At 52.8% G+C, this 27999-nt stretch overlaps 1 protein-coding gene and 1 long non-coding RNA gene across 3 annotated transcripts; one reads left to right on the forward strand and one right to left on the reverse strand.

Moving 5' to 3' along the window:
• Positions 1 to 16348: 16348 nt before the first annotated feature.
• LOC117202543 (uncharacterized) lies at positions 16349 to 22101 on the reverse strand. Its single transcript, XR_004484966.2, has 4 exons — positions 21900 to 22101; positions 21187 to 21453; positions 19744 to 19873; positions 16349 to 17970 (listed from the first exon to the last, which is right to left on the reverse strand). It is a non-coding gene; the product is annotated as an uncharacterized LOC117202543 (long non-coding RNA).
• PPIF (peptidylprolyl isomerase F) lies at positions 20947 to 27319 on the forward strand. 2 transcript variants are annotated; one of them, XM_004273035.4, is made up of 6 exons: positions 20947 to 21234; positions 22480 to 22510; positions 23059 to 23147; positions 24924 to 25020; positions 25561 to 25636; positions 26957 to 27319. In XM_004273035.4, exons 1-6 carry the CDS (start codon positions 21046 to 21048, stop codon positions 27090 to 27092), a joined length of 618 nt encoding a protein of 205 aa, XP_004273083.1. In that variant the 5' UTR covers positions 20947 to 21045; the 3' UTR covers positions 27093 to 27319. The 2 variants fall into 2 exon arrangements, with proteins under 2 accessions (XP_004273083.1, XP_033289883.1); XM_033433992.2 differs by lacking the exon at positions 20947 to 21234 and adding an exon at positions 22217 to 22351.
• The last annotated feature ends 680 nt before the right edge of the window (positions 27320 to 27999 follow it).

Below are 27999 nucleotides of genomic sequence, written 5' to 3' on the forward strand. Positions count from 1 at the left end.
AAGGAAATGACAGTCCCAGATCTCTTCATCAGCCATTCAAAACAAAGTGTGAGTGGGAATTCCTTGGCGGTCCAGTGGTCAGGACTCCAGACTTCCACTGCAGGGGGCACAGGTTCGATCCCTGGTTGGGGAACTAAGATCCCGCAAGCCACGTGGCAAGGGCAAAAAAAAAAACCCAAAAAAGTGTGAGAGTCCACGGAAACCTCTTGACAAGAAGCACTGAGCTTATCTTCTGCAGCTGGAGGCCAGAAAGAGCAAGATGAGGCGTAGACTTCATCATAGGCGGAAACTCAGAAAGGCTGGATGCCCCACCGAGGCCGTTCTTCTGTACCAAAGTCAGGCCCCTAGTAGGGAAGAAGTGAGACCCCAAGACTCGGATGGTGTTGTGCCCCAGCACCTCCCCTTGGCAGGGATCTATTGCCGCATGGAGGGCTTGTTATAACCAGCTGGCAGACAAGGAAGATTCCTGAGTGTGGTTCACAGATGAGGCCACTTTGTATGTTGGTGCCAACCACGTGTGGACGGAGCCTGCACTACAGCCCCACTCAAGGGGCAGAAAGCCTCCCGTGAGAGGGCATTCTTCCAATGGGCAGAGATTTGGACAGTGAGCCTGGTCTTCTATTCTGCACGGAGAGAGAAGTCACTGAGAAAAGATGTACACGTGCTCGTGGGCAGGGGCAAATAGCTTAGCCAGCTGGTCAGAGGCCTGGAGAGAGCAAGCATGGCCTATCCGAGATGGGAGGACTGGGATAGAGGCATGTGGTTAGACCTCTGGGAGTGGGCAAAGCGTGAGGATCCACGTAGCACATTTTAACAGATGCCAGGGAGTGTCCAGTGCAGAAGAGGCACCAAACAACCAAGCAGGCAGGGTGACTTGGCCAGTCTCTTTCCCCACCCCTTGCTCTCCATCTCGTGATTACACAATATGGGCCTCCAGGGAGTGCCATGGAGAACAGAGTATCAGGAAGACAGAGATCAAGTTAGATATGAGTTAGATATGAGCCCACAGCTTGGGCTCCCTGTCACCAGGGCTGATCTAGCTACTGCCACTGCTGAATGTCCAACCTGTCACCCACAGAGACCAAAGCTGAGCCCCTGATACAATAGCATCCCACGAGGAGACCAACCAGCCACCCGGTGCAAGTTTACTACATAGGACCCCTTCTATCATGGGGAGGGCAGTGATTCGCCTTGACCCGAATTGATACATCTTCTGGGTATGTGTTTGCCTCTCCATCCTATGGAACCTGAGGACAGCACCCTTACCTGAGGGCTCACAGAGTGTCTGATTCACTGGCATGGGCTCTCATGCAATATCGTTGCAGAACAGAGGTCCGAATTGCAGAAAAGGTTGTGTGGCCATGGGTCCATAATCCTAGGTTCCGCACCACGCAAAGGCTGCAGACCTGAGAGATGGTAGAATGGCCTCGTACAGATGCAGCTGAGGTACCAGCTTGGAGATGACACCCTGTGAGGATTGCCTGCTATCCTTCGGGTTGCCCTATACATCCCAAACCAATGACAATTCTTGTCTGTCAATAGGCAGGTGAGATCAACTTAACCTGAGAGGCAGGTGGGTCTGAGCAGTGCAAGGACTGTAGGAAACACTGTGGTGTTCTGCCCACATCCCTCTTCAGGGTCGAGGCGCCCACCCCCAGCTGCCATGAACGTGGGCTCTCAGCCTACATCCCCCCTTTCTCTAGAAAAGAGGTGGTTCTGAGGCAACAAGAGCTGCCTCATCTGGGAACTTACACCCCTTAGGGGCAGCCCACAAACAATGGCTAGTACAGAGTATAAAATGCTGGCCCTCTGCCTTAAGGGAAGACGTCACTGTGGTATAGTTTATGCTCCAAAGCCCTTGATCTGTGACCAGGCCAACGCTAGCCTCTCCCTGCTTCACCCCTCCCTGTCTTGCAGGTTGTTCTGAATAGCAATCCCTCAATAAATCAACTTCACAAGGATCCCAATCTCAGGCTCTGCTTCTGGAGAGCCCCACCTAACACAGCAACACTGGGTTCTCTAGATGTTGCTCTTGTGCCCTTTCTCCGTCAGCAGTTTCTTCATCCCACCCATGACCTGAACAACCGAGTCTCGATGACTTGACTTCCTAAATATCTCTTTAATCTGACGTCTTCTCTCCATCCCTGATGCTTTACGGTAATTCAAGACCAGAATATAAGTACCCACGTCATAGCCTCAGTTTTGCCTCTTGGCCCATAAAACATAAAGAATGTATTATCTGGCCCTTTAAGAAAAAGTTTGCAGGGACTTCCCCAACGGTCCAGTGGTTAAGACTTGGCCTTCCAAGGCAGGGGCAGCAGGTTCGATCGATCCCTGTCAGGGAGCTAAGATCCCACATGCCTCACAGCCAAAAAAAACCAAAACAGAAAACAGAAGCAATATTGTAATAAATTCAATAAAGAGTTTAAAAATGGTCCACATCAAAAAAATCTTAAAAAAAGTTTTGCAGACCCCTGGCTTACACGGTAGGGCTCAGGCACCTGGGTACATTGATTTACAAACTCAGAAGCTGTAGTGGGAGAAAGATTTCCTCCAAAGGAAGTCAGAGTGTTGTTAGGAAGGGGAAGAATTGTGGGAGGCCAGACATGACAGAGGTGTGTATGTGTGTGTGTGTGCCTGTCTTCAAACTGAGATGTCTCCCCATCAGTTCTGTGGTCTAGGAAGAAACTGAGGAATTAAGTGAAGTGATTTGGACAGGATGCCCTTCATTGTCGTTGTCAAGTTAACAGAAGACATGTGTTGCAATGCAATTCATAGTAGGAAGGAGTGGTAGCTCCACCTACAGCAGGTGCCTAATAATTACTTGATGAATAAATGAATGGGTGAATGAACAAATGAATGAGCAATCAGAAGAGGGGTGAGAGAAGGCTGTCAGGTGAGCTGGACCATAAAGAATGAGTCAGAGTGAGGAGGAACAAGGATTAAGAAGAAGACACAGTTTGTGCACAGGCTCAGAGGTGTGACAGTATATAGCACATCTGGAAATGGCAGAATTTCCACTGCGCCTGTAGTAGAGGGAGAGGATGTTGATGAATCTGGGTCTTTACCTTGAGGACACTGGGGCACTGCAGGGGGCAGCTGGCTAGTTAAATGTGGTGGGCTTTGTAAACAGCTTTATGGAGATACAATTCACAGACCATACAATTCACCCATTTAAAACGTGCGATTCAATGGCTTTTAGTGTATTCACTGAGTTATGAATCATCACAATCAACTTTAGAACATTTTCATTACCCTGGAAAGAAATCTTATGCCCATTAGCTATCATCCCTCAGCCCTCCCATCCCCTCAGCCCTAGATAAGCACTCCACTTTTTGTCTCTATAGATTCGCCAGTTCTGGACATTTCAGGTAATTGGACTCATACCATATGTGGTCATTTGTGACTGGCTTCTTGTTTTTTCTCTTTTAAATTTATTTATTTTATTTATTTATTTGTGGCTGCGTTGAGTCTTCATTGCTGTGCACGGGTTTTCTCTAGTTGCGTCAAGAGGGGGCTACTCTTCTTTGCGGTGCACGGGCTTCTCATTGCGGTGGCTTCTCTTGTTGCGGAGCACGGGCTCTAGGCGCGTGGGCTTCAGCAGTTGTGGCACGTGGGCTCACTAGTTGTGGCTCATGGGCTCTAGAGCACAGGCTCAGTAGTTGTGGTGCACGGGCTTAGTTGCTCTGCGACATGTGGGATCTTCCTGGACCAGGGACTGAACCCGTGTCCCCTGCACTGGCAGGCGGATTCTCAACCACTGCGCCACCAGGGAAGCCCCTGTGACAGGCTTCTTTCAGTTAGTATAATGTTTTTAAGGTTCATCTGTGTTGTAGCATGCATTGGTGCTTGATTTCTTTTTGTTGACAAATAATATTCCATTGTATGGATTTACCACATTTTTTTTATCCATTCATCAGTTGACAGATATTTGGGTTTTTGAGATGCGGTTTTTAAAAAGATCCTCTGATGGCTAAAATGAACAAGACTGACAACATCAAATGTGGTGTGAATATGCAGTGACCAGAACACTCATCCATTACAGGTGGGAGTTTATAATGGTACAACTACTTCAGAAAAGTTTAGCAATTTCTTATAAAGATAAATATATATCTACTCTATATCCCAGCAATTCAACTTGTAGACATTCCCTCAAGAGAAGTGAGCATATATGTCCACACAAAAACTTATAGAACTTTTCATAATCGTAAAAAAAAAAAGAAAAAACTGCAAACAGCCTAACTGTCCATTAACAGAATGGATGAACAGGTGAAGTTATGTTCCTAAAATGGAACCTTATCCAATGAGTCCAAAGGACGGATGAGGGTAAAACATTATGTTGGATAAAAGAAACCGGACATATAGGAATAAGTCATGCATAATCACTATGAAATTCCATTGTATGTGGAATTCAAGAACTCACAAAACTCATCAGAACAGAGATTGTTTTGCGTGTGGGACGGCTGGTTGAAAGGGAGCACAAGGGAACTTTCCAGGTGGATGGAAATGTTCTATACCTTGATTGGGGCTTTGATTGCATAGGATTATACATTTGTCAAAGCTCTTCAAACTCTACTCTTCAGATCCGTGCATCTCACTGAATGTAAATCATACTTGAATAAAGTTGGGGGTGGGGTAGGGGGCACCTCCTGGAAGCATTGAAGAGGTTTGACTGAGGCACTCAGGCTGGAGCACGTAGAGAGGTCTTCTCCAGTCTCTAAGGTGAGGGGCTGTGGCCTGGACCGGGGGCAGGGGTCGTAGAATGAGGAGGGAGGGTGGGCAAGAGGGATGCTAAGGAGGTTGATAGAGCAGGATGGAGAGGACACCCCTGATTGACAGGAGGGGGGCAGTGGGGAGAGGAAGGAGACGAGTGTGACTCTTGGGTTCCTTTCTCTGTACCTGTGACGCTTTGGCCATCAGCCTATTCCCGCTCCATCCCTAGGGCTTCTAGCTGCCACCTGTGTCACCATCTTGTGATGCTCCCTGACTCATGGGAGAAGAAGCTCAGATGACTTCAGCTCTGTGAGGTCCACAGAGGGGGGTCCTTGGGGCTTTCCAGATGTACTTGCTGCACTGTGGAGAGGAGGGTGCAGGCTTGGCAGGCTACCTCGGCTCATGAGTGGTTTGGGGCGCCCAGGGAACCATCAGAACTTCGCCCAACCTCCCCATGTAACCAAGGAGGCAACCAAGGTCCCAGAGGGCAGAGGAGTAGCTCAAGGCCTGCCTTTCTCCCACCTCCTCCTGAAATGAAGCAGGACCCTATGGTCCATGCCCACCATGTCCTCAGGCTGCCTTTTGTCTGTGGGAAAACTTTAGCCGAAGAATAAGTTTAATCCGAGAAGTGAGAAAATGCAGAAACAAAGGAAATCACTCAAAAGAGACCAAATAATGAGTTTAGTCAGTAAGCACAGTCAAGGACCTTTAGTTCCTGCTCAAGGGCTATAGATAATATTCTGAGCCATATCCTGTGAGCTGTCTTATAGATACTGAAACCCCCACCCCCAGGAGGAAGAAGTTAACTACGTGATGACCAGACTGTAGCCGCGACATAAGCTGCCGCAATTCTGAGAACGGGCCTCAAAGAAATGGGAAAAGAACGACCCTGGAACTGAAGACTAAATGTGCTTAAAGCAATCAAGATGATGCTGGTCAGACCACCGATGACCAATTTCAAGATGACTGTCAGAGCTGACTGTGCTGTTTCTTCATGTAGCCCCCTCCCTCCGCCTATAAAAGCTCTTGCCCACTGATTGTCAGTGGGGGCGGAATTGGCCTTTAGATAGGCATCTGCCTCCCCCGCCAACCCCCCCGGGTTGCCAGCATCCAAAATAAAGCAAACTTTCCTTTCCACTAACCTTGCCTCTTTACTGGCTTTCCAGTGTGAGCAGCCGGACCCCACTTTCGGTTACACTCTCATGCACCTCTGATTTCAGCTGGGTAGGCAGCCGCCGGTGCAGTGGCCAACACAGACCCTTCCCTCCCAGAGATCGTGGATGGGAAGCTGGTGAGGAGTTACCCTACGCCTCGGAACACGGTACAGGAGGGTGGGGAGGCACAGAAACCCAGCCCACTCTCTCTGTGGGCCTCAGCAGGTGAGGTGCGTGATGGCCTGGGGCGGAGCTGGCAGGAAAGTCCCAGTTGTGTGTCACTCCGTCGTCATCTCTCCCACCCCTTGGACTTCCCTTAAGAGTATCCTCTCCTTGTCATCTGACCCAGCCCCTGCATCACCAAGGACTCCCTTTCTTCTCAAAAAATTCCTCTGAGATGATTTACTGAGTCCCAAGAACTGTGCATATTTGAAGGGCCATGAAAGGGTTCCCTCTGGGTTTCTCCCTTTACCCCACGTCCAGGCAGGTGCAGTGAATTCTTCCAGAACCAAGGAAACTTGGATGTATTTTTTTAAATGTTTTATTGAGGTGTACCATAATAATATAATGACTATAATATAAACACACATCCTCAATGTAGAGTTTGATGAATTTTACACATACATCCACCACCCAGATCAAGATACAGAGCATTTCCAGAATTCCAGAAGGCGCCTTACACCCCTTTCCCGCTAACCTGACCCCAAAAGTAACCGCTATCTGATTTCTCTCACTTTAGATTAGTTTTATCTACTCTTGCACTTCCTATAGATGGAATCATACAGTAGATACTCTGGCTTTTTTTTTTTTTTTTGCTCAATATAATGTCTGTGAGATTCACCCATGTAGTTTTATGTATCAGTAGGTTGGCTCTTTTTTATTGCTGGGTGGTACTCCATTGTATGGATGTATTCCAACGTGTGTATCTATTTCACTGTTAATGGGCATTTGGGTTGTTTCTGGTTCGGGGCTCTTATGAACATTCAAATATAGTATTTGTGCAGATGTACATACTCATTTCTCTTGGATATATGCCTAGGAGTGGAATTTCTCCTAGGTCATAGGGAAGCATGTTTTTATCTTTAGTAGGTAAGTACCAAACAGTTTTCTGAAGTGATGGTACCAATTATACACTCCCACTAACAAGGTATGAAATTTCCAGCTATGCCACATCCTCACCAACCCTTTAGTTCTAGCCATCCAAGTGGCTGTATAATGCTATCTCACTGGGGCTTTAATTTGCTTTCCCTTAATGACTAATGATACTGTGTGTCTTTTCATATGCTTATGGGTTACTTGGATACCTTTTTTTTGTGAAATGCCTGTTCAAGTCTTCGGACCACTGTATACCAGGCTGTTTGCCTTTCTGTGTTGATTTATAAGAGTTCTTTATATTACTGGATATGAACTTTTGTCAGTTATATGCATCGTGAATATCTTCTCCCAGTCTGTGGCTTCACTTCTTTAGTTTATCTAGTTTTGAATTTTGTGGGTTTTTTCTTCCAGTTTTATTGAGATATAAGTGACATACACTGTATAAGTTTAAGGTGTACAGAGTAATGACTTGACTTACATACATCATGAAATAATTATCGCAATAATTCTAGTGCACATCCATCATCACATATAGATACGGCTTCACTTCTTTATTGCATTTTCTTATTGATGTCTTTTGCTGAACAGAAGTTATTAATGCTAACGAAGCCTAAGTTATCCATCTCTTGTGTTTTAGTGCCTTTTGCATCCTCTGTAAGAAATCGTTGAGAAGCCTAGGTTTTGTGCTGATACGGGCAGCTTCTCTCTGGCCTCCTCCCAGGGCAGGATTCAGACAGTTATTAGCCAGCCAGCCCTGTCTGCGAAGTTGGCTGTTGATCAGTTCACCCACCCACCTATCCATCCACCCACCCACTCATCCCCCATCCATCTAACCACCCACTGGTCTGTCCTGTGTTCCTTGCCATCACTGTGAGCTGAGTGATGACAGGGAGTGAGAGACTCAGATGGTGGTGGAATTACTGAGATGAACAAGACCCCCGAGGAGCTTATAATCTGGTGGGAAAAACACAACCTACATGAAATCCTTGACAGATTTCTATTTATCCTCACGCTGTCCTAAAATCTGTAGCTTTCATTCATTACTCTCTGAAACGTCCATTTATTTGTCTTTGTTCTGTGACGCTTCTAATATCTGGAAATAGTTCTGTTCCCACAAGTGTGAGCTGCAAATAGCAAAGGTGATTCTCACCTCCCTCATTTTAGGTACTTGGCCCTTATTGATATGGCCTGAGATAGTCAGCAACCCTGGCCCACCGTTGGCTTAAATCCTGTTTGTGGCCAGCCTATACACAGAGAACCGTCCCCCTGTCGGTGGGTGGGGACCCCTTCCCCAGGGCTGACTGGCCAGCTATGGATATTTGAAGTCTGGCCCTGTGGGACCAGCAGGTGGCCCAACCTAGCAGCAGAGAAGTGGGCAGCGGGCCCAAGCAGGAGTTTCAATAGTCTTCTGTGCAGACGGGTGGTCTCCTTCCTGGCTGAAGGGGGTGGACTCCAGCTCTCTGCTGCTGGTGCCAGGTTGAGCTGGGGCCTGGGGCCAATAGTGGGGAGGGTAGAGAATTTACACCCGTCCTGGGGGACCCTCATCTAACCTGTAGCCACCGACTAGGCAGATATACCTCATCTCCCCAGCCCAAGCCTATGCCTGCCTCCCTCCCCAAACTCTTTCTGGGGCAGTGGCTCAAAACCAGCGAAAACAATGAAGAGCCTGCCAGCCCTGGCTCCGACTAGCCAGACCCTGGTCACACTCCTCTGTGATCTGACTGCCCAGAATCCTGCAGGCCTGGCTGCCATCCTGCCTGCATAGCACCTGCCCTCCCGACGACACTGGTTCTTTGTTGGAGGAGATGGCTTGTGGGGAAAGCCCTGGGGAGGGGCACAGCTGAGCGGGCCAGGCTGGCGCCAGGCGGGACTCAGGGGCCCCAGCAAACAAGGCCTCCTAGAGAGTGGCCTGCGGGCCGGGGGCAGGATTGGGCAGTAAGCAGCCGTCCAACTGCGGCGCCTGATGGGGCTGGAACAGGGGTTGAGGATGGGAGGGCGAGCAGCCCCGAGCCCCAGCCACATGACCTTCCCCAGACACACACCCGCAGACACACAGACCCCCTCCCTCTCCCTCCCTCCACCTCTCTGCTGGCGCTCAGCCCTCAAGGTGACTCTGCAAAGTCTGGCTCAGGGGACCACGTCCACTCCTGCCAGGGGTGACTGGACCCGCCTCTCTGATCCCTCAACAGGCAGACAGAGCCTGAGGGTGGCCCTTCTGTTCATTCTTCACTCAGAGACCCCCTGACCTGAAGTCAGTCCTTCATGGGCTCTGTGGCCGTGCTGACTGAGAGGCAGATCTGAGCTGAAAAGATCATTTCCACCCTCTCTCTGTGCCAGGCAGGGCGCTAAGTGCTCGACCTGCAGCATCTCATCAGACCCCACAACAACCTGCAGAGGATGTACAGATCGTCCTCAACTTACGATGGGATTATGTCCCCATAAACACATCTTAAGTTGAAAATATCGTGAAGTCGAAAAGGCATTTAGAAACACCTAAACTACCAGGCATCGCGGCTCAGCCTAGCCAACCTTACATGTGCTCAGAAGGCTTACATTAGCTTACAGTTGGGGGAAATCATCTAACACAAAACCAATTTCATAATGAAGTGTTGAATCTCATGTGCTTTATTGAATACTGTACTGACAGTGACAAGCAGCGTTGGCTGTACGGATACAGCATGGCTGTCAGTGTATTGACTGTTTACCCTCGTGATCGCGTGGGTGACTGGGAGCTGTGGCCGCCCAGCGTCACAAGAGATGGTCACAACACATATAAATAGCTAGATTAAAATTCAAATTAGAAGTATGGTCTCTCCCAAATGTGTATCAATTTCACACCATTGTAAAGTCGAAAACTCATAAGTGGAACCATCGTTAACCTCCTGTTCTAATAAGAACCATGTCAATTTAGTCCCCTGAGACCACCCAGATAGTCAGCAGGGAGCCCTGGTGTGAGCTCAGGCTGCCTGATTCCCGATCCCATGTCCCTAAAAAGTGGGTGCAGCCTTGGACGGTGTCAAGTGGGAGGGCGGAGACCTTGACGGTCAACTCAGAAATCTGCTCCTTATCCTGGAGGAGATGGAAATTATCAGTGGATTTCACACGGGAGAGATGTGTGTTTTAGAACGATTGCTCCAGACGCAGTTTGGGCAGAGGGACCAGAAAGCAGCCCGTCTTAATGATCCAGCAGCCATGGAGGGCGCCCTGGGCTCTCCCTTCAGGAAAGAGTTCTCGGTTCATTGGCAAGGACTGGGGTGAGCTGGGAGGCCACACTCCTCTAGGCAGCCGCAGCAACAACTGTGCACAGTGGGATACGCCGGCCTGGCCACTTGAGCCCGATGGGGCTCCTGCTGGGTGGGCCCAGGCTTGGGCAGAGCTACATGGGTTGTTGGAGAGATCAACAGGAAACCAGGAGACACGGCCCAAGGACAGCCTACCGTCAGAGAGAGCAGCCTTCCAGGAGGCTGTGTCAAAGGGTGCCCGCGGCTGCAAGGATGCCCAGCAGGGAGCCCGTGGGGAGCCCACAGCGGGCAAGAGTATGGAGCTCCGTGGTGGAGCGGTGTTTTGTTAGAGTATCTATGGCAGCTCTGGCAAACTAACATGAAACCCCAAAGGAGTGAGTGGGAGGTCTGCCCAGACACTTACATGGGGTTCTGGTGCATTGCTGGGGGCACTAGGCAGAGCAGAGACAGCCCTCAGCAGGAGCACACCGGCTCGGGGGCACACGTGATACCTCCCAGCTGGCAAGGGGCAGGGAAGCTTGAGGGGAACACGGCTGCCGAAGGTCAGGTCGCAGGACTTGATCAGCAGGTAGAGCGGAATCTGAGACATCATTGCTACTGTAATCCCCTTTGGCCGTCCTGGTGAGGTCGACATTCTAACTGTAAGAACACAGCAACACTGTCGCTGTTCAGGGAGGGAAGAGGCTACATCTGCGGCAGTGGACCCATGAGGTAAGAGCCCAGTCTGTGTAGGGGGTGTTAGTCAGGGGTCTCTAAGAAGCAGATGCCAAGCCAGGATTAGCTGGGAAGGAAATGTATTAAGGGAAATACCTGTGAAAGGCAATGGGACAGGAGAAGGGGGAGGATGGGAAAGCTGTCAGACTGTCAGTCAAGTCTGACCTTGAGTGAAGGATAGAGGGAGGGAGGGAAGCAGGCAGGGGGGAGGGAGGAGGGTTGGTGGGATGGAATCCTCTAGCCAAAATCGGCCATCAGAGGGGTCCGCGTCTCACAGGAGAGGGGCTGCCGTAGCACCCCTTCCACACTCAATCAGTCTTTCACAGGGATGTGGCTCAGGGGTGGACGTGAGAATGGATTCAGAGGCCAGCAGCCTGGGCCAACCCCACGCCTTGCAGACAGAGATCTGAGCCTTCTCGTGGCTGCCATATGAGGCAGTCAGGAAGGGAGGCTGGGCCACAGTGGAGAACCACAAAAAAGCGCAAGGCATTAGGGGTAAATGATGGACCGATGCACAAGACTGATGGTGCTAAAATGATATCTCATAGCTCTCGTGGACATTCCTTCCACAACTTCCAGTGCATTCGAACATCCTTTTTCTTCTGATTACTGGCCATTTCTATTTTGCAGTTTGTGACCAGCCTAATCATTTCCTCTATGTGTTTTCTGTTGAGATGCTAACGTATTTCTCGCTAATTTTCATGAACAATTTTTCTCTTAAAGTTACACATACCACATTGATATTCTCCCTGGTTGTTTGAAAGCTCTTTAATCATGTAATTATTATGAATTCTGGTCCACAAGCCCACGTATGCAAGATACACAACTAAATTTACTTTTCTATAATTTCTTTTTTCAAGCTCCTATTTTGGCCCAAATGTTGGAAACAATCTGAGTAATTTGGGGAGGACCCTTCCCCCATCCTTTCTCTCAGCATTGCCTCTAAGTTCCTGGAGGTTACAGAGTGTCAAAATAGGGGTCAGGGCATCTGTCAGAGCTGTCTTTGCTGATCCCTTGGTGTCTACTGACATCTTTATTTCCATCTGACTCTTGTCCATGCCCTACCATGATCTCCTCATTCAACTACAAGACCTCCAGGTCTTCAGACTTACTGCATCACTCTGTGCACTCTTGGGTCTCCCCAGGAAATATGTTCATTGCTCCTTATGCCACACCACGGCTGGAGGAGGGCTGGGGGACTCACTTGCTTGGACACACCCAGTCCTAGACCCACCAGGGAAAGGGGAGCCTGGGTTCTCGTTCCTTTCTTGGACTCAAGAAACATGGCTCAAAATGTCCCTGCTTCCGGATTCCCCAAGCTCATCTGCAGGTTCTCATGTCCCTCCACGGGTCTAAACTTGCTTCCCCTCCACAGCCTTCCTCCTCCAGCCTTACTTGCTTCCCCTCCACAGCCTTCCTCCTCCAGCCCCCAGAGTCCCTTGTTGGTTGGGGGTGGATCAAAGTCTTGTGGAAAGACTGGATGAGCAATCATGCACATTTTCTAAAACAACAGGCTGTGTCCTGAGGGTTTTTGGAAACCTCAAAGCCAAGTATTGATTTCTTTGTCATTATTTCTGAAGACTGTCTGCCCCAAAGCATGGAGGGAAAGGACAGGAAGAGATACCTGGGAAAGAAATAGAGGTCGCTTTGCCCCGCTGCGCCCATGGTGCCTTTGGCAGGGCAGATGTATAAAGTATGCCTGCCTCAAAACAGTTCTGTATCTTTCTTTACAGTTCCTCCCATCTGCTTCTCTGCTTCAAAGCTTTTGACCACTTCGAAACCGGTAACCATACGCCAGGATTCTCTTCTGCCTGTCACGGTTTCATGTTACACGTAACTCACCAACATGCCAATCCATGAATTTGAGGTTGCGCCCTGCTCTTTCTGCTCCCCGCTAGCTGCTCCACTTTTGGGGTCTAAATCGCAGAGTCTCAGAATGGAACAGAGCCTCATGGGTTACCTGGTCCACCAACCACCCTGAGTAGGACTCCTCTCTGTGGCATCTCTCCAGTCATGGGGAGTTTACTACTTCAAAGTATCATTATGTGATATCACTGATTGATAGAAAGCTTTCTTGTCCCCAATATGGCCCCCGCTGGTCCAGCTTCAGGCCAAGGGAGCCCCACTGTGTTCTCTGTCTGTGACAGTCCTCATCACTCTGGAGATGGCATCGTGCCCACCCCATCCTCTAGTGAACAGCCTTGCTAGAGCTGTCCCCTTGATTCCCCAGGTCCCCTGCTCTACTTCCTGGCTGCGTCTTCTGCTGAATTAGTGGGGCCTGTCCACGTGCAACTGAGGCCGACACTGTGATCTCCTGATGTGCTCGGGCCAGCCCAGTACCAGGGCATGTGATACTGACACACTGTCTTAGGAACACAGTCTGCCAGTCTATCAATTTTCCAAGCCCCTGCTCATCTAATATCTGAGATCTTTGTTACATAAATTGAGGCCTCTCCCAGCCTGACCTGTACCTGCTGACCTTTTGTACTAAAATTCAGTGACAACGGAGATTAGTTCTGGAATTAGGCCGAGCTGGGCCAAATACAGGCTGCTCGGCCACTTACTTAACGCCAGAGAAGCCCTGTAACCTTGGACAACTTTCATAACCTCTGCCCGCGGGCCTCTCACTGCTGTGTCCTCTCCCGTTGCGGAGCACAGGCTCCGGACGCGCAGGCCCAGCGGCCATGGCTCATGGGCCCAGCCGCTCCGCGGCATGTGGAATCTTCCCGGACCGGGGCACGAACCCGTGTCCCCTGCATCGGCAGGCGGACTCTCAACCACTGCGCCACCAGGGAAGCCCTTGGAGACCTGATTTTTAAAGAGCAGTTACACTAGTACCTGTTCTTAAGGGCCATGGGAGGATTAAGAAATAATGTAGGGAATTCCCTGGCATTCCAGTGGTTAGGACTCTGAGCTCTCACTGCCAAGGGCCTGGGTTCAATCCCTGGTCAGGGACCTAAGATCCCACAACTGAAAAAAAAAAAAAAAGAAAGAAAGAAAAAAGAAATAATGTAAATTCTTACCATGTGCAGTTTATTGAGTGCAGTAAATGATGGCTATTCTTACTGTTATCAAGCATCTAAGACTATAGTGCTCCTCTTAATTGGAAGAAAAAACCAACACGTGGCATCAATGGTGGGCAATCTTGATTACACAGAGGGTAAGTGATGTCGATTCGAAGGGATTCATTGAAATGGAGGAGGAAGAGGTATCAATGTTAGGTAGTAGAGACTGAGGGTCAAGCCAATAGATTCAAGAAAATTACACAGGTCAACAGGAGAAACAAACAGACCAGAAAAAGGAAAAGGGACAGCAGAATTGCAGGCCTCTTTGTCTCCTTGCAGCCATAGAGCAGAGACCAGAGCTCAGACCAGGTCTGCCCAAGCAGCAGCATAGTCCTGGCAAGGACTCAAGTCCCACCTTTGGGGAACCTGGCAGTGAGGGCCCCTCCTTAGGATAATGATGCCAACCTGGGCTGGTCAGCACAGGTGGGGGTGGGTTGTGCATGATGGCTAACCTGGACTTCCTTGGCAAGCTCTTGAGTCCTGCCGGTGGCTCCTTTTCTTGCTGACTCTGGGCAGGGACTGCGTGAATAAACTCTGTGCCCGTGTTTATACATTGCTCACCTGTGCTAGCGGACGCCACCCCTGCAGGGCTGAAAGCCAATGGTAGATTCTCTAGGGCAAGAAGGCCCAGCCAGTGGGGGGACAGCACAAGCTTTGAAGTCAGCAAGACCTGGGGTCAGACCCTGCTCAGCCACCTGTTATCCGTGTGGCCTTGAGTAAGTCATTGGCTCCCCGCTCAGGCGTGGAGCTGTCACCACCACGTGGGGACGGAAGCCTCTCCCTTGCGAGTTATCACAAGGACTAGATGAGATTTCAGGTCTAAATCACCAAGCACAGTGTCAGGCTAGCTGGAAGAAGGGCTGCATGGAAGGGATGGTATCTGGCATAATTCACCTAAGGGATGCCACTTGCAGCCCACCAACTCCTGAAGGAAGACACAGAGCCAAGGGGAACTGGGAAGAATTCCAGTCTCCACTTCACACTAGTGTGACCTTGGAGAAATCGTTTACCCTCTCTGGACGCCTATTCCTTCATTTGTCAGACAGGGATAATCCCCGATTTGCAGGTTCCTCCTGAGGATTGGGTTCCTCCTGAGGTTCCTCCTCCTTCCTAGACACGGCGTCTAGGAAGTGCTTAGTTCAGAGCCCAGCACGGAGTCATCAAGTGAGGTACCGTTCCTTCCCCGAGGCCACCGGCATGCCCTGGCCAAACCGTAGCTCAGGCCCTCTCGCCGAGGGCTTCCTCCCAACTCCCTCTCTCTCTCAGGCTTCAGGCATTCTCCTTCAGAGGAGTGAGACAGAAACAGCAGCCCTGGGAATTCCCTGGTGGTCCAGTGTTAGGACTCCATGCTCTCACTGCCAAGGGCCCAGGTTCGATCCCTGGTTGAGGAACGAAGACCCCACAAGCCGTGCAGCGCAGCCCCAAAATTTTTTTAATTAAAAAAATACCAGGGCTTCCTTGGTGGCGCAGTGGTTGAGAGTCCGCCTGCCGATGCAGGGGACGCGGGTTCGTGCCCTGGTCCGGGAAGATCCCACATGCCGCGGAGCAGCTGGGCCCGTGAGCCATGGCCACTGAGCCTGCGCGTCCGGAACCTGTGCTCCACCACGGGAGAGTCCACAACAGTGAGAGCCCCGCGTACCGCAAAATAAATAAATAAATATATTAATTAATTAAAAAAAAACCCAAAAAAACAAAACAGCAGCCCAGTCCACATCCTCACCAAGACCTGTCAGGCCTGTCTCTCAGGGCCGGTTGTCCCTGACTGTGCCCGTGAGGTCTTTGCCAAGAGCTGCTGGTGACACAAGCCTGCTGAGATGGCAGGTCAGTGCCGGGCTGTGTGTGGAGCAATGGGGTCAGAGCTGGGCTTTAAAGGGCCCTGGCTGGGTGCAAGGTGCTACAGGTATTATCTGTCTATTAGTTATCTGTGCTGCATAGCACATGACCCAACACCGAGGGGCTTAAAGCAACAAGCATCTATTATGTCAGGCTTTCTGTGGGTCAGGTGTCTGGGCGTGGTTTAGCTGGGTGCCCTGGCTCAAGGTCTCTCGGGAGGTTGTAGTCAAGGCGCCAGCTGGGCGGCAGTCACCCCAGGGCTGCCCAGATCACAGTGGACAGTAGGTACACTCAGAAGCGTGTTTCCTCAGCTCCACTCTGTGACCATGTGGCTGGGGGGTGAGCCCTGTCCTGCCCTGCTGGCTGCTCCCCAGGGGCCCACAGCAGCCTGGATTGTACAGGTGACCTTTATTATTATTTTTTTAATTAATTAATTTAGTTTTGGCTGCGTTGGGTCTTTGTTGCTGTGCATGGGCTTCTCACTGCGGTGGCTTCTCTTGTTGCAGAGCATGGGTTCTAGGCGTGTGGCTTCAGCAGTTTTGGCACGTGGGCTCACTAGTTGTGGCTTAGTTGCTCCGCGGCACATGGGAATCTTCCTGGGCCAGGGCTCGAACCTGTGTCCCCTACATCGCGGCAGGTGGATTCTTAACCACTGCGCCCACCGGGGAAGCCCTGCACAGGTGACCTTTAAAGCCCAGCTGGACTCTGAAGAGGAGTTTCTCCAGACCTCCCCCTTGAGGCCTCTCTCTGCTCACTGTGCCCACCACCACCCTGGGCCTTGAGAGAAACCTCCCCTGCTCACCTCTTCCTGACTCCCACAATGCTCTGCTTCAGACCATGCTCGGGACCAGACACACCCATGTTTCCTGGAAGCAGCAGAGGGAGGCTGATGCATTGAGAATGACTTTGAGAAGCCTGGGAATGCCTCGGGGGAATTCCCCCAGAGAATGACGTGATCACGGTGGCCTGTTAGCAGGCTCTGGTTCACTTTTTGGGTTCTCACCCAAGAACCTCTCTTCTGGGCTCCCTGTCAGCTTCCCATGACAGATGCTCTCCTGGACCCCAGTCCCCCAGATGGAACCAAGAGAAATGGAGTCCAAGGCCTCCTACCTAAGGCACATTGTCCCAGGGACAGACACTGGCATTGATCGTTCATGAAAACCCCACCCCATGACCACAGCAGGGCCTCCTTCACTCCCAGCCCCTCCTGGAAGGCTCTTCAGGACCCCTGTAACTTCATACCCTATGGCGACCACAACATTCACCCCTGCCCGGCACACAGGCAGCCTGGGAGAGGCCGGAGGTATTCTGTATCTGAGGGCAAGGCTCAGGCCCGGCATTTAGTAGGTGCTCTGAAAACATGTCTGCTGAGTGAATCTTGTAGAAAGGGCCCTGGCAAGTGTGAAGAGAGGGGTTTGACCACAGTTCTAGTACTTTGAGGCTGTGTGACCATGGGCAAGCTTCTGTCCCTCTCTGAGCTTCAGTTCTCTCATTTACACAGTGGAGATCAGAGCTTATAAACTATTGGCTCAGAGGCCCTAGCTAGGTTGTAAATATGTTGTTTAGGGCTCATTCAGGGTTTAATTTTATTTTAAAATGAGTTCCCAAATTTAAAAGTTGGGAGATTTCCACCAAACATAGTGTTTTTAGTTTTTATTGAAAAATGAAAAGATCTGGCTACACTGGACCCATTGTCCACATACAAAAATTGACTGGCCTGGGCAGGAGCTGCCCCTTTAATTGTGGTGTTTGGACACAGTCCCACGTCCACGTATTCCCTATAGCCTTGCCCAGCACACTTCACCCCAGTGTGTCTCTGCCTGGCCCCAACCGGTATATGAGTTTGCAACCCCTGGATGTCAGCATGTCCTGACTGTTCTTTGGCTCTGTGAGGCCTAAAGATGGCATTACAGGGTCCCTGAGTGATGAAATCCATTAACACCCTGGATAAGAAGCCACTCGGGCTGAGTGGAGAGAAACTGCCGTTTCTGAGGATGACACAGAGTCTATAAATAGCCATAGAGGCTGAGTGGTGACACCTACCCCATCTCACCTGGGGATGGGCATGTTCCAGTTCATGGCTCAGCCCAGAGACAGTCCTTGCTCCTGATGCCACTGAGGTCAGCACAGGTAGAAATGATTTCGCAGCTGAGCCTGTGGGGAAGGCGGAATTTCCTCTGGTTCAGGCAAGAGGGAGTGATGATGTTTGACTTTTCAAAGAGGGTAGAAGGTGTAACATGGTGGGGATGAAGGATTGCACCATCCCTGGCTCCCCAGTACTACCCAACAATGTTAGACCTCAGCCTGGCCTTCAGGATTTTCTGTGATTGCCACGCCCCTTCCCCTGCCAAGCTTTCAGCTCATGGTCAATATTGTAGCCTTTCTTTGAAGATGACCTGACCTCTCCTAGCTCTGGGCTGGCTTTGGCTTATTCCCCCTGTGGAATCTCCTCTCTGCATCTTTTTGTCTCTGCCCCTCAAATGCAGTTGTCTCCAGGCTGACCCCCTAGGCAGAAACAATTTCCCCTGTCCCCTGAGTTCCACAGTCCCCCAGCTAACTCAGTTTCTATCTTGTTGTGTCGTCTGTCCAAGGTTTGTCTCTCTTGCCCTCCCCACCCTGTCCCAATTACCAGCTCCTCAACGATAGTGACATATGCAAACCCTGATCCTGGAGTCAGACAGATTCCTCCCAGCTCCAACACTCGGCCCTTGGGCAACTCACTCCCCAGCTCTTAGGGCCTTGCTTCCCTATCTGTGCAATGGAACTGCTTCCCGGGCTGCAGTGGAGGGCAGCCAAGCTAAGGGCTAGGCAAGGGCTTTGGGAACTAAAGTGGTTACATGAATGAAAGCAGCTCTTCCCTGGGTTAGGGCTGCTCGTACTCCATTGGGTGGGAGACAAACTGAGGCCCTCCAGGAGCCGGCTTGAGAGACAATAGGGGACCACTAATATATTTGGCGTAGCTAAGGCCTATGTGAGCCAAGGGCCTGGAACTGATATGTGGGGTGATTCCTCTCTTCTTTTGAATCTGCAGTATGCACTGATACAGGGGAGTATCTGCGAGATGTGCTGAGGGCCCAGATGGGGCAGGGAGCAAGCCAGCTTCCTACTCAGGCCTGTTCTACTTCAGGGCACAATCACAAAAACAGGAGAAGCCATTCCCCAGAACAGAGTGAGGCCCCGTCCTGGGCTGGGACCTGGGGAGCATCTGGGCTCCAGGATGCAGCTGGAGTATCATTGAGTGCAGGCCCCTCCTGGGCCAGGAATAGAGAAGGGGACTATGGACTTCCAGAAAAGGGTCAAGCCAGCATTCTCATGAGGTTAAGACACTTTGACCCCTTGAATTGGCTTGGGTCAGCATTTTGCTTCCTGACCCCTTCCCAGGAGTCAATTCAGAGCCTGGGGCAGGTCAGTTTAGAGCTGGTCCCAGCTGAAGTCCACCTGATTCCAAGGCCCAGACCCCACCCTCTTCTCTGGCCCCTCAGAACTCTGAGGCCCTGCAGCTGAGGCCCATTACTGACTGAGCCCCAAACCCTGAGCAAAGACCATCTGGACGGGACTTCCCCGGTGGCACAGTGGTTAAGAATCCGCCTGCCAATGAAGGGGACACGGGTTCGAGCCTTGGTCCGGGAAGATCCCACATGCCATGGAGCAACTAAGCTCGTGGGCCACAACTACTGAGCCTGTGCTCTAGAGCCCGCAAGCCACAACTCCTGAGCCCACGAGACACAATTACTGAGCCCACGTGCCACAACTCCTGAAGCCCACGTGCCTAGAGCCCACGCTCTGCAACAAGAGAAGCCACCGCAATGACAAGCCCACGCACCACGACAGAGCAGCCTCTGCTTGCCGCAACTAGAGAAAGCCAGCATGCATCAACAAAGACCTAATGCAGCCAAAAAGAAAAATTAAAAAAAACAAGACACATACACACACAAAAGAATCAGAGGTTTAAAAAAAAAAAAAAGACCATCTAGACTCTGTCCATCACTGATGCTCATGGCACGGTACTTAACAGCTGACAAATCCTCTCTCTCTTCATTTTATCCTTGGAACAGACCTGGGAAACAAGCAAGGTAGGGATTAGCATCGCCCCCTATTCTGCAGAGGGGAAACTGAGGCCCAGAAGGTCTGGGAGGACTGGCGGAGGCTGGCGGCGGAGACGCCAGGGTTCCCCTGCCTCTAGGCAGTGCCTTCATCTCTCTGGGCCTCATTTGCACATACGGAGAGTGCAGCTGTTGGCTCGGATGCTCTCTCAAGTCCCCTGCCTGTCATTCATTTCCTGTGGGCCTCCCATGCCCCCAGGCTTCTGGGAAGCCCACCTCAGCACGTGGGGTAAATCCCCCTCACTGTGGTTTCTCCCGCTCAGTTCCCCTTCTCTTCCTGTCTTGCCTTCTGGCTTTTCCTTGGACTGGTCCCTGTGGTATGTTATCTGCAGGTGCAGTTTTGGGGTGAGTGGGGGTGGGAGGGGAGCTAGCAGCCGTCTGTCCTGGTTGCTGGGGATCAGGGCTGTCAGTCTATGGGGTCGGGGAGGAGGAGCCAGACCCAGTCCTGGTGGAGGACCGGGGGCCTGGTAAGAGCACGATAGGCCCAGACTGAGTCTGGAAGAGGGACTGGTTTCTAGAAGCATCTGGAGACAAGCCCAGGATAGGACGAGGAGGCCGGTGGTCACCATGGGAGGTGCCTGCCTGCCACCTCTCGCTCTAATCCCGCTTCTCATCTCCACCTTTCTTTGACTGACTCTCAGTGACACGGTCTCTCCTGGTCCGCCTGTCTGTCTACAGGGCCTATGGGGCGAGGGGCAGCCGTACAAAAGTCTCAAACGTAGACTTTTGTTATATTCAACGAAAACATATGGATGCTCGTATTTTGGAGTTAACCACGTTTTAGCATTTTCCCCTTTTTTCATCTATTGGGACCCTCGCAAAATGGAACCGGCCTCCTTTTGCGAAGTCTTGTCTGCCCCTCAGGTCTCTGGCCCTGGTTGGGGTGTGTTCAGAAGACTTCACGCCCCACCGCCCCACCGGCCGGGCTGCGCTGTCCGCTGGGGCCAGGAGGCGACGCCCGCGGTCAGCCCGGAGGGGGCGGGATGGAGGCGGGGCCACGAGGCCGGCTGGGCCAATAAAGGCGGCTGCACGCCGCTGCGGCTAACTCCGCCCTTTGGGCGCCCGTGACGCTCGCTTCTGGAGCCTCTGTTGGCCCGTGGCTCTCCTGCCCGGACCCGCGCCCACGATGCTGGCGCTGCGCTGCGGCCCCCGTCTGCTCGGCCCCCTCTCCGGCCCGCGCTCCGCGCACCTGCGCCTACCCGCGGCCCGCGCTTGCAGCAGCGGCTCCCGAGACCCGTCCTCTTCCTCCCGGAACCCGCTCGTGTACCTGGACGTGGGCGCCGACGGGCAGCCGCTCGGCCGCGTGGTGCTGGAGGTGAGACCACCGGACAGCACCGTGCTGGACTGGGCGTGGGGGCCGGTCGCGGAAGAGCTCTGGACCCCGGGCCGGCGCTGTGCCTGGCTCGCTGAGTGACCTTGCTTCCTGCTCCTGGGCTCTGGGCCTCAGTTTCCCCATCTCTAAGGAGGGGCATCAGATTGGTCTCTCCAGGCCTCCCCTCAGAACTTTGGACTAGTGGAGGCGGGAGGGAGGCCCCTGTGGAGGAGAAAGCTCAAGGTCAGATCGTAGGCTAGGAGGGCCCGCCCCGTTGACCGGGGTCGGGAGGGGCTCCGAGACTTAATGGGGCGGGATCCTAGGCCCGGAGCTTCGAGATGGGTTTCGGGGGCCTCCGGGGTCCGGGCGGCGGGCCCGGCTGGGCGCTCACATTGTGGCCCTTGCAGAAGGCGGAGCGGGCCCCAGCCCCGCCCTCGCCATTGGGCTCTCGGCGTAGCAAAGGTGGTTTCGGGCCGCCTCCTCTCCCAGCAGGGCGGCTGGCCCGGCCTTGGGCTCCAGCCGCCAGAGCAGGCATAGAGCTCCTGGAGTCGGGGCAGTGTGCTCAGAGCTCATCGCCACAACTCCATCCCCAGCCACCCTTCCGAGGTGACACTCTGCGTCTGCCCTGGCTCTTCGGGCCTTTTTGAAAAACAGAGCAAGAAACATACCTAGTAGTCCGGAAGGTAACAGAGGAGAAGCCTGGGTGTAGCCTTCAAGCCCATGTTGAACAAAGGGGCCTCAGTTAAGCCTCAGTTCACTCTTCTGGAAAATGGAGAAGACCTTTATTGTATTCGGTGCCAGTGTGGCTCTTGCAGCTGGGAGGCAAGAGGCAGGCTTAGATGGGACTCCAGCCTCCCCTTTCCCCCACCCCTCCTGCGTCTCTCTGAGCCTCGGTTTCCCATCTGCCCGTTGAGGAGCTTGGACTAGCTCCTCCCCAGGGCCCTCTCTCCAGGCCTTGAGTCTCTGATGCTTTGGGCCCAGCTGAAGTGGCTCTGCCAGTTCTGCCCCTAGAAGTAGTCCGGGATGGTGTTGGCATCTCTTCTGACAAGTTAGGAAATCGAGGCCGCCTCCTCCCAGCCTGGAGTTCAGGAAGCAGCCGGCAGAAACGATAGCTGCTTAGGTGGCCTCCCACGGAGGGCTGGGAGTGACAGGAATGATCTTTCCCCCTCTCCTGGGCCGCCGTGCGGATTGGGTCCCTCTTTCACCTGCCTCTGGACTGACCGTCTTGTCCCTCTTCTCTCCCCACAGCTGAAGGCAGATGTCGTCCCAAAGACAGCAGGTAAGTCAGGGCCCAGGGCCTTCTGAGTCCAGTCTGGATGGAAGGGAGAGGGGCAAGGCAAGGTGGGTGGGGTGGTGAGAGCAGCTGGGGCATGAGAACCGTGACTAGATGGGAGTTCCGCGTGTGGCTCAGCTGCTGAGTACCCTGGGGCAGCCACTGGTCCTCTCTGAGCCTTAGGGTCGGCCCCGCCCACCTGTCCAGTAGCAGCCTCTGAATCAGAAGATACACATACCTTTCCTCTGGGACAACTTCCTCCCTCCTGGTGCCCGACGGGGCAGGCTGGTGGGTTCGCAGCCCTTGCCTGGACTCCCTGCCCCGCTGACCCGGTGCTGGAACAACCAGGAGCATGTGTTCCTGCCACAGTGCTCGGACACTGAAGTCAGGGCGCCAGATGACTTGTCCCAGGTCTCACAGCCAGCGCAGACCCAGGGGCGGGGGTCTTTCCATGTCCCGGCGGGGCGTAGGTCGAGAGGGCGCCGGCTGGAACAAGTTGTGGCCCCTGGGTTGAGGCCTGGCCCTGCTGACCTGCCTCTTCCTTCAACCCTCAGAGAACTTCAGAGCCCTGTGCACCGGGGAGAAGGGCTTCGGCTACAAAGGCTCCACCTTTCACAGAGTGATTCCGTCCTTCATGTGCCAGGTAGCGGTGGCGTCTCCCTGCCTTGGGCTCCTCTTCTCTAAGTGGGAGTAGTGACGGGGACGCCTCGAAGGATTCTCATGAGGAGTAACCAGTGTGCATGTGCCTGGAAAGTACTGAATGGAGGGCAGCTGCGGTCACTCGCTCGGCCTGTCCTCTTACTCCGAGAGGCCGGAGCTTTTCCTGGCTGCCACAGAGCCTTCCCTGCCCCAGGAGTTAAGCAACAGGGCAGGCGGCAGGACGGGCCCTGCCTGGCGGGGTCGGGAGAGTGAAGCAGTGGAGGGAGAGCAGGCATCGGAGTGTGGATGTGCTCAGGGTTAGATCTGAAGGCTTTGGAGGACCAGCACATTCAGACAGTCTCTGCCCATGCCCCACAGTGTGTCCCACTGAGCACTTGGCATGGGAGATAAGGCTAGAGAGGAGGAGGAGGGAGGAGACTGGGCACAGACAAGAACACACAGGTCTGGACTTGGAGTCTCTTTCCAGAGAAGGGCATCTTTCCCGGTTAAATGAGTCTGTTCTTTAGTCATATGTTCTGCCTCTTTTCAAAAGCATTAGTTTTGCTGTGTCAGATGTTTTGCAGGTAGGTGTTGAAAGTGAGAACTTCCCCCAGGGCCAGGACGGGGCCAGGACCCGAGCTATGCTGGGGGTTGTCCTGTGTGAGGTCAGACCCTGCTAAGACAGGGGCTAGTGTCTGAGGCCAGCAAAACCTAGAGGCAGGGGCATGGATGTCATGACCTCTTTGAAGTCCTTTCAGCCTGGAATTCTCCTCCCCCCTTCCCTCCACCCCGACCTGGTGGCTGTCATCACATCGTGGTGAGTGGCAGTGGGTTGAATGTGACAAATTCAGGGAGGGGTGAGAGCTGTGGCTGTGAGACAGGCCTGGCCCCGCCCCGTGGCTCTCGGCTGGGCGGCTCCCGGCTCTGCCGGAGGCTGTGGATGAAGCAGGAGCTGCAGTGGGTGTCCCAGCCGGGCTAGGGTCTTCCTCGGAACCACAGCAGGCAAGGGCAGAGACTCCAAAGCTGGAGGGCTCTCGGAGGCATGGGATGGTAGCACCGGGACGCCCAGGCCAGGGTTTTGAATCTTCCCTCTCTGGGGACACATTGGCATTTGGGGATGCTTCAGCCGGGCAGGTCAGGTCACCCGTGTCACCTGAGGATCCCATCTCAGGAAAACAGCAACGTGACCATGGCCGGGGGCTGGGGCTCTGCTGCAGCTGGCAGCCCCTGGGCTCTTCTGGCCGTGGCTCCCATGGAAGCCTCAGGCGAGCTGTGAGGAATGACGCCAGCCCTGGCTGGGCTCTGTCCTGGGCCTGGTGAAGGGGAGATGCTGGGACAGGGAGGGGGACTCAGTGTGGGGAACTGGCTCTGTGCTGGCTGCTGCCGCTTCCCACAGACCACACTTGGGAATGAGGGTTCCTGGTTTTCTCCCTATTTACCCTCCAAGAGTTGTGGGTAGAAAATTCTAGGTCACTAAGAAGCATCTCAGAATGGCCGAGATGTTTTTAAGGATGATTTAAAAACTCGCTCAGACAAAAATGAATCATTCGGAAACCAGGGTAGTTATTGTGGCAGAAAATATCTAAGCTTTATCTTATTGTTGCTTATTTTCCTTAGTATTGTATTAGTCCTTCTATCGTTGGATGTTTTTTGACCTCTTTGCCTGAGGGCTTCCGGCTGGGTGGGCCCTGGGTGGGCTGGGGGCTGCGTCCTAGCGCTGGAGTAGCACCCCTCTGCCAGCTCTGGTGGCGACGTCTCAGCCGATGCTCTGTGCTCGCAGGCCGGGGACTTCACCAACCACAACGGCACAGGGGGGAGGTCCATCTACGGGAGCCGCTTTCCTGACGAGAACTTCAAACTGAAGCACAAGGGGCCAGGTGAGTGCAGGTCGCCAGTCCCGGGGCCATGTGCCCCGAGCTATGACCCTGCCTCTGCCATCCCAGCAGGCCTGGAGGCTGCAGCCTGATTGCCGCATATGATTGCTCCATATCTGACGTTGCTCCTTCCTTCCTTCGATGCTCTGGGTGGGCTTGTTGGGTTTTCCTAGAGCTTTTTCATTCTGAGCTCTCAGTTTCAAAACCGAACCTTCCTTTGAGAACCTGGGGGAGAGAGCCTTTAAGCAAAACCCCAGCGTTGTGTCAGACCCAAGGCGCGACATGGGAAAGTCTAGAGTTCAGGGCTGGGGGTCCCGCTCCAGCTCTACCACTGAGAGCTTCCACGAGGCCCTTTTCTCTCGTGGCGGCAGAGGCGGACAGGCCCTGGGGAGCTGCGTCCTCTGGGCCCTGGTTCCCTCTTCTGAGCCCCAGGATCTTCCGGCTCAAGCATCTTTGATGTGGTTTTCCCCATCTGCTCATCTGAGTGACTCCCGTGTGAGATGCCTCCTGGGGGCAGCCTGGTCATCCTGCTTGTGTTTGCAGGTGTCCTGTCCATGGCAAATGCAGGCCCCAACACTAACGGCTCCCAGTTCTTCATTTGCACCATAAAGACAGACTGGTGAGTTGCTTGCTCCTGGCTCCAGGCCCTCTGGGAAGATGGGGTGGCCTTGCAGCTGGAGGGGGAAAGCTAGTTTGAGGCTGGACTCTGCTTGTGGGACAGTAGCCCTCACCCAGGCTGTGTGTCTGTGTGAGAGAAGGAGAAGGTTTGTGAAAGGATTGAGGGAGAATTTGGGTTATTCTTGTAACTGTCTTTATTAAGCTTCCCATTGTTACTGTCAGATGGAGTTTTCTCAGTGTGTTCTGTGCACATGTGCGTGCGCACGCGCGCGCGCGCGCGCACGCACACACACACACACACACACACAGAGGAAAGGATTCTTTTACCAAATATATTTGTGAAATGCTGCGGAACATACTAGGCCTCAAGATGGCCTGTGGCAGAAACCTGTTTTCTTGGTTTAACCCGCTATTTCCCTGGCTTACTTGACCTTGGAATGCACCTTGGAAAATGCTGCAGGAGACGTTTGGATATCACACCGGACTTCTCATCAGGCCTTAGCATGGGCCTGCAAATAGCTACCAGCCCCTTGTATTTTAGGGATGTTTCCCAAGTAAATTTTCCACTACCTAGTAAGTTTCTCTGCCCAAAGTCCCCTGTGTCCTAGCCCTGAGGCATCTCAGGGAGGTGAGGGGACAGCAGCTGGCCTGGAGCTAAGACTAAATAAAGCCCATTTCCAAGGACTTTAGGGAGACCTGGGTAGTGGGGGTTACTAGTGGTCTCTATCCTCCGAGCCAGAGGGCCGTGGATGTCAGGGTGGGCAGGTTGGTGCTGGCTCTGCCTGCCCTCCTTCCGTGGAGCCCCTGGTGGATCCTGAGGTGTAACCAGTTTGGGCCTTGCTGGCCCTGCCTTTTAGATTCTTGGGACTGTCTCGGATTGAGAGCTGCTTGGGACTCGCATCCGTTCACCACACGTATTATCTTGGCTCTCACCTCAAAATTTATGACTGTTAAGATAGTTCCATTTACACAGACCTCTTATTTCTTCAGAGTAGTTCAATATCCCTTTATCTCCCTGTGCAGAACGAGAATAATTCGCTTTTTGTAGGTGAGGTTCCCAGGCTTCAGGTGAAGTGGCCTGGGATTAGGTCACACAGCAGGCGAGGCAGAACGTAGCCTGGGAGGGGGCCGTCCTCTGATGCGTTCTGGGGGGCTCAGCAAGGCTCGATACCCGAGCTGTGAGAGGCGGGGCCAGCTTTTCGGTGTGGGTTCCTTTCAGAACTGCTGATCTTGGTAAGTAGTCCCGTGACCAAGGGGCTGTGACCCTGGGCGACACTGCACCACCCTCGCTTCTGCTTACCTGGCTCACCTCTCCTCGCAGGCTGGATGGCAAACATGTTGTGTTTGGCCATGTCAAAGAGGGCATGGATGTCGTGAAGAAAATAGAATCTTTCGGCTCCAAGAGTGGGAAGACATCCAAGAAGATTGTCATCACGGACTGTGGCCAGGTGAGCTAACCCGCCACGGCCAGGGCTCTAGGCCAGCGGCAGCTGCAGGCAACAGGGAGTTGACTCACCCAGGCGGCCGCCTCGGGCTCCCAGCGCAGGGGCCCCTTGGAGTTGCCTGTGCTCCCTCCACCTTCTCTGTGCTTCCGGAAGGCCTCTCAGGAATGTCAGACCTCACAGGACCCACCGGGCTGCTTCCCCAGTGCCTGATCTTCCCCAGCGCCCTGTTTCTGGACACCCATCACGGACACTGTGTCACTGCTCCTCGTCTGGCGTCTTCTGTGATCACCTGGCCCAAGTTCACCTGTGCCTTGGACGTTGAGGGTGGTGATGGGTGAGCTCTGAAGGCAGTTTCTGCCTTTTCTTTGGCCAAGGGGGAAAGCCAGTTGCTGTAAAGGGCTGTAGTAGCTGTTTAATGTCGTCTTCCTAATCGGAATAATTTAGCAAGACTCCCTGGAGCTGGAGCTGTGGCACTAACTACTCCAGGCTGTGGTGTGACCTGACATTGGTGGCACAGGCCACGAGCTTGGCCTTTGGAGCACAGTCTGGGCGTTTGCGAAGGTGCCACAGCTGCGACCTTTTATCCCAGTCACTGTGAATCCCATTGGTTTGCTGTTCTTGTGTTTGGGGAGAGTCCATGGGGGTAGAATCAGCTGAACCTGGGGACAGACCCACTGCGAGCTGTGCCTAGGCAATGTGAATTCCCCAGTTGAAAACAGAAATGACTTGTAAGTGCCGTGTGGTCTGGAAGGAAGTCAGTGTGCCTTCCCTGGTGGGCTTTGATTTCTTCCGTGTGTCTTATAAATTATATCTACTGATTATATACACAATAGACTTCTGGAACATTTCTTTGTGTTGAGCTTAAATGTGAAAATAAATCCTGTTTTCTATGAAAGACTGGGGTCCGTGCTTTAGGAAG

The sequence above is a fragment of the Orcinus orca genome, chromosome 14 (assembly GCF_937001465.1).
Source record: "Orcinus orca chromosome 14, mOrcOrc1.1, whole genome shotgun sequence".
Taxonomy (NCBI): domain Eukaryota; kingdom Metazoa; phylum Chordata; class Mammalia; order Artiodactyla; family Delphinidae; genus Orcinus; species Orcinus orca.

Excerpts from the sequence above, each read along its gene's own strand:
- PPIF (XM_004273035.4), top strand. The coding sequence starts at position 21,046 with ATGCTGGCGCTGCGCTGCGGCCCCCGTCTGCTCGGCCCCCTCTCCGGC. Across the intron at positions 22,511-23,058 it reads TGTCGTCCCAAAGACAGCAG|AGAACTTCAGAGCCCTGTGC; the intron begins GTAAGTCAGGGC and ends TTCAACCCTCAG. Across the intron at positions 25,637-26,956 it reads TGCACCATAAAGACAGACTG|GCTGGATGGCAAACATGTTG; the intron begins GTGAGTTGCTTG and ends CTCTCCTCGCAG.